Source organism: Charadrius vociferus, unplaced genomic scaffold (genome assembly GCF_000708025.1).
Source record: "Charadrius vociferus isolate BGI_N301 unplaced genomic scaffold, ASM70802v2 scaffold595, whole genome shotgun sequence".
In the NCBI taxonomy this organism is placed as follows: domain Eukaryota; kingdom Metazoa; phylum Chordata; class Aves; order Charadriiformes; family Charadriidae; genus Charadrius; species Charadrius vociferus.
The window spans coordinates 617,812-623,811 of record NW_009648646.1 but is presented as its reverse complement, the minus strand read 5'-3'; the positions used below and the strand labels follow the sequence as shown (position 1 = coordinate 623,811).

At 45.5% G+C, this 6,000-nt stretch overlaps 1 protein-coding gene across 1 annotated transcript in view; it reads left to right on the top strand.

Moving 5' to 3' along the window:
• Positions 1-6,000, top strand: part of CELF4 (CUGBP, Elav-like family member 4) — a 305,865-nt gene that overhangs the window by 238,127 nt on the left and 61,738 nt on the right. Inside the window, exon 7 of the mRNA XM_009886416.1 lies at positions 1,376-1,523. Within this exon, the coding sequence (XP_009884718.1) occupies positions 1,376-1,523 (148 nt within the window). The remainder of the gene's footprint in view (positions 1-1,375; positions 1,524-6,000) is intronic.

Here is a 6,000-nt window from a genome sequence, read left to right as displayed (position 1 = left end):
CTTTCCCCCACACTTTCTCTAAGCATCCAACATGGGTGTCTTCTGGGGTTTGGATGCGGATTCAGATGTACCTGTTCTGGCTCTTCGTACAGCTCCAGGGAAGGGGACAAGAGGCAACTTCATCCAAGCTGCCTTCTCCTTTACACCAGGAACATTCCACAAGCCCACTGCAGCCATACTGTACACATGAGCTGCGATGACTGTGTGCTAGCTTCAGAGTGTGAAATAATAATAACGAAGTCTGATGATAGCAAAGTCTGGTTTTAATGTCAGAAACATTTCCAGCATGCGTAACCATTCACCATCCTTCTGCTCCAAAATTTTAACCCCCAAATGCCTGAAAATATAGTCTGGGTTCCTCATTTCTGCCTTTTGTAGGTGCCCTAAAAGAAGCAGCATTTTGATCACTTTCCAGAAAAAAAAATAAAATTCAGGAAGTAATCCCAGATCAAAACCACAGAATCACACATAATCACAGAATTTTCAGAGTTGGAAGGGACCTCTAGAGATCATCTAGTCCAACTGCCCTGCTAAAGCAGGATTGCCCAGAGCACATTACTCAGGACTGCATCCAGGTGGGTCTTGAAAATCTCCAGAGAAGGAGACTCCACAGCCTCCCTGGGCAGCCTGTGCCAGTGCTCTGTCACCCCAACTGTAAAGAGGTTTTTCCGTGTGGGAAGGTGTTTTCCCAGTACGCAGTATTAGTCTTGCTAAAGTAGGGGAGATCCCTTCTCTTGTATAGCTCTTCCAGGAGTCTCTGGCTGGTTGTGTTAGAAATAGGTGCTGTAATCTGGTTAGAAGGTTTGGTCATGGTTTTTCTCAGTGCCCACCAGAGGCATCCCAGCAGTATAAGGACAAATTGATATTTGTCACCGACACATTAAAACAAATCAAGTTATCCCCAGAGAACTAGCTAAGCTTGCTGCTCTGGAGACGGGATTCCCTCTCCCCAGTGCTCCATACACATTGGTCTCCCATCAGCAGCCACCAGTGCTTTCCCAGAGCTTTGTTATAAGTGACGTAAACCATGAAACCTCTCAGCTCAGGAACTTATAAAGTCTTTTCTCTGCCATTCACATCAGGAAAGGGCCAGGTAGTCAGAGGACAGAGTCTAACTCATGGGAGACCTCCACAGTGGTAAATGGATCATGGGGGTGGGGACCATAAAGACCTCAAGATGCAAAGATGCACTTTGCCTCCAGCCCCTATAGTGACAAGGAAGACCAAGGCTGGGGGGTACCACAGGCATGGTGAGCTGACATCTCCAAACAGAGGGATGCTTCATACCTTCACCATGTCCCCATCCTCATACAGGTGCCGCGGGATGCCCTGCTGGTGATCGCGTGATATTTTTTCCCTGCTTTCTTTGTTCCAGCTGATGCAGCAGCAAGCAGCGATCATGGCTTCGGTGGCGCAGGGCGGCTACCTGAACCCCATGGCAGCCTTTGCTGCGGCCCAGATGCAACAGATGGCGGCTCTGAACATGAACGGCCTGGCGGCAGCCCCCATGACACCAACCTCAGGTAAGGGACTGGTGGGGTGGAGAGGGCAAGGGGCAGGAAAATCTTGCCATCTCCCAGAGGAGACCTGGCAAGACATGTTAGTTGACAGGCTGAGCCCCAGTGGGTGCTTATGGAAATGTTAGTCTTGCTTGTAAAGGCCACCAGAAGTGAGGAGTGAAGTCAACCAGATCTTTTTGTGGTCTGGAAAAGGGGAAAAAAGGCAGAGAAAGGCTGTTACCACCTCTGCCAGGGCTGGGGCCAGCTGAGGGTCAACATCTCTATTGTGAAATTGTTATAAGGGCAAAGTCAAAGGGCTCGCCAGCAGTGGGCTGTTGGATTAGCTGTGTCCCACCCCAAGTGGCCTTCACTGGTGGGTGAGGAAAGGAAGAGTGTTGAAACCCACCATGACATGATGATCTAGTTGGGGAGGAGGAAGGGTGCTGGCAGGGAAGGCACTGGAAAGAGCTCTCAGCCATGACCCTTCCCTCTCAGCCTTATCCCTTACACAACTTTCCTTTAGCTCTGAGCACCCTCCAAATGGCACAAAACATCCTCCAGTGACCTGCACTGGTTTATTGGTGGTGCATATAGATGTCCAAGTGGTCACTGCTGGTGCTGTCACAGTCAGGCTGGTCCAAAGACAAACAAAATAAGGTTTGTGGTGAGATGCAACATCATTAACAGGATGGGCTGTCTTTGGGACACATAAGCCTTTCCCTTACGGTGAAACAGGACAAGAGATACTCAGGGAAGACCTCTGGTGCTGCCTGGAATGTAAATATTTGGTGAGAGGGTTTCTGGCTGCGGGGGCAGAGATGGGTAGTCAGTGAAGGGCTGCCAGGATCTGGCCAGCCTGTGAAGTGTCACAAGAAGCCCATGCTAGGAGCTGCAGCATGATTCAGTGGGCAGAGAATTAAACTGAGGTGGAAACAGCACTGGCTTTCCTGGGGCTTGAAGCACAAGGAAATCATTTGGGCAGGAACAGGCCAAGGGACCGTCAGGGCTGGTAGTCATGGAGCGGCATGTGCTCTAACAGTGGGGAAGCAGGGCAGCAGGGAAAGTGGGGCCAAACTGTGAGAGGAAAGAAATGAGAATTTCAGCAGCTTTGCAATATACCACTGAGACTGGTAGGGAAGCAGAGCACTCAAAGGTACCTCTTCAGAGGACCATTTCTAAGGGAAACGTTGGGATAATATGGTCCCTGGGGTGATGCATGTTGTTCCTAAGAGAGGAACTGGTGATGGGACTGTGTTCAGAAAGATGTGGCATACCAGTGCCTTTGTGTGGACCTTGGAGCATCAAGCTGGCCTGGAGGGGTCCAGCTTGACAAAGGTTTGGGGTGAGACATGGGAGGAGCGAGCTACATCTGAGCCAACTGTGGTGCAGGCAGCAATGGGCAGAGCAGCATCTGGGACTCCTGCAAAACAGTGCAGTAAGAGAGGAAAGGGGCAGCTTCATATCCCAACATGGGGAGGTCTGCACCAGCCCTGGAGCAGGAAAGGACTGTCTGACAAAGCAACCAGGAAAGATGCCTCATGTCTGAGTAAGACTGGATGGCAGGGAGATAAGGTGCAGAAGCAGTGCAGGCTTGGGGGCTGTTCCCAACGAACTGAGCTCTGCTAACCTGCGTGCCAAAGAAAACCTCCCAGTTCACACACAGCTTAGCATCTTTTTGCAATCTGTGGCTGGGAACAATGTCAGCTGCTACTGATCAGATGTGTATCTTTTCCTTTGCTTGCATTAGAATATTAGAAAAAAAAAGGAGAGAAAGAAAGAGAGATCTCATTCCATACGAACTTATGGAGAGCCAAGGAAAAGCGCTTGACTCAAAAATCTTATATCATACATTTCGAAATATATGTTTACACAGTGATAAATGTATAAACAACAAGTCAATGGAGCTACTGCAAATCCAAATAGAAAAGTGGCTTAATTATATGTGCACCCTTTAAACCCACTGCTGGAAAGATTATCATATTTGCATTAGCTAGATTTGTTTTGTGTTGGTGGGAGCAGAGAGAGTCAAACAAAGACTGCCTGGAATTCAAATGCTCTCAGGGCCTGGAAAGCTGAATCCAGGTGGTGGTTTGTGATGGCCTCACCACAAAAGAGCACAAGCTCTTTTGCATATAAATAAGTCTTGAGAATGAGCGAGTTCTGTGACATAGGCGTGTAAATAACAGTACAACAACCAAATTCTGTGCCTGTCATGACATCCAGCACATGAAAAATATCCCAGCTCTTCTTTGGTGTAAGCTCTGCTCCTCTTCTGATGTGCCGGGTGGCTTTGGGGGACTGGTAAACTCTTATTGCCAGAATACAGGAGAGGAAAGCTTATGTTTTTTACATTCTTTCCATAGCACCCATGACTGGTCATTGCTGAAAATAAGATGCTGGTTTAGATAATCCCCTGATCTCTTTCATGGTGCAGATTTTCCACTCTCCTTATGACATATTTTCAATCGTGGAGCCTATGCACTTTGGCTTTATTGCAGATTTACCTTGAATGGGTAGCTTCCTTCATGAAAAACCTCTGTGATGGGTTGTGGAAATGTCCATTGACAATTATTCCTTGGGTGAAATGTTTAGACTTTGAAATGATTCCTTGTATTACTACAACACTCACAAAGCTTGAGATAAGACGCATAGAAAATGTTTCACATAACGTCTGAGCAAGCAAGCCTACAACACTAGCAATGATTTCTGAGTAGCCAGGAGATATCTGAAGCCTAACATGAATTCTCCTGCTGGCTTTTGTTAGCATTCAGAAAGCCAAATGGAAAATGATCATTCTTCTTCATAGCAGGATTTCCAGTCATTGAAGTATATCTTTGTTCTGACTTGGAATGAAAATGAAACATTTCAAAGTTATCTGAAAAACAGGCATTAGAAAAAGTGTTTGGAACATTGAAAAAAAAAAAAAAAAAAGAAGTGTTTTGATCTTTCCTAAGCAAAAGAAAAATTGTGCTAGAAAAAGGACACTGCTAACCCAGAAGTCCTAGAGGCTTTGGAGGTATTGGCTGAGTACAGTGCCTCTGTACTGGTAACTTCAGGCCTCCTAATCCATCTGGGTTTCTGTGCAACCCGCCTCTAGAGGGGTGAGTTCCTTGAGACATGGCCATGAGTTCATTCAGGCTAACAAGTTCCCATGGGATCTGGGAACTTAAAGAGTTTTGGACCCAGGCAAATCTAACAGACTAGAAACAGGATCCATCTCACCTGGCTTTAACAGTACAAAAGTTAGACATATAGTATAAACTAGTCACCTGGCTTGCCTGCAGTCAATGGAGAGCAGTATGCAGTCCCAGTGGGTAGTTCAGATCATAAAAACTTTATGCTGTCTGCTGGCATTTTGACAGTTCCCCATCAAGAATCAGGTTTATCTCACACGATAGTCCATAATTGCAAGGCAATTAAATAGACATCTCTGAAAGTTTGGTTCAGGATTTGCATTCCTCCCATCATGTGTATAATCAGGGTGAAGAGTGGGTCTGCAGTGGATCTGCCACTCTGTTAACTGCACAGGGGGGCTAGAAGTTAAATTTCATTTAGGATTTCTTCCTTCTCTTCTCCCTCCCTCCATGTTGTAAATCTGCAACTGGTGTAGATGCAGCAGGAGATCTCAAACCAGGGATGAAACCCACAACTGGCGTGCATCACTGCCATTTGTTGTCTGCAGTGACATTATGACAGTTTTACTCCAGCTACAGGTCTGACCTCTCCAGGGGGAGGGGTTCTTTATAAGAAGAAAATTAAAGAATTGCAATGAATATGCCTGAACTCCTTAGATATGCACAAAATAGCAAGCATAAATCCCTTGCTGCAATTTTAGAAAAAATTACTTACATTGTCTATGCAAATAAAGGAGAGATACAGAAAAGCAACTGAAATTTTAACTAGCCTTTGTGATTTGCAAGCTGATGGCATATGCTAAGAGCATTGCCTTTGGACTTCAGTTGCCACCGCTGGCTCCCTGTACCTCCACAGAGGACATTTTTAAAGGCCAACACCATTTAAATAAGCGACGGGAAAGCAGCAGCTTCTCTGCTGAGGGTAAAAGAAAAGAGCTGAAATATTGCCTGCTTTTTGGGCTACTCAAATCAGAACATACTAAAGCATCTCAGGCATTTGTATTGACTTTCTTAAAGCACCAACACAGATTTAAGCAGTCATTGAGGTGTGTTACTGGACTAAACCATCATGGAACACTGCTATGGTGAAGAAAATACCTGCAATTAGTTTTAAAAAAGGTTACTGCAAAAAATGGTGCTTTCAGTCAGTAGCATATCCTGACACAGAAAGATATGGTTGAAAATAATATAGTTTAACTTCCTAGCCACAGCTAGCAAGAGAAAAATATGATTTAATACTTACTGAAAACTCATTTTTAGCCCTCCAAAACATCCTGAATATGTTGCAAGAAGCACAGACTGCCCAGACATTTTAAACATACATAGGAGAAGACAATGAGGTATCAGAGAGATAAATTCTCCCTTCA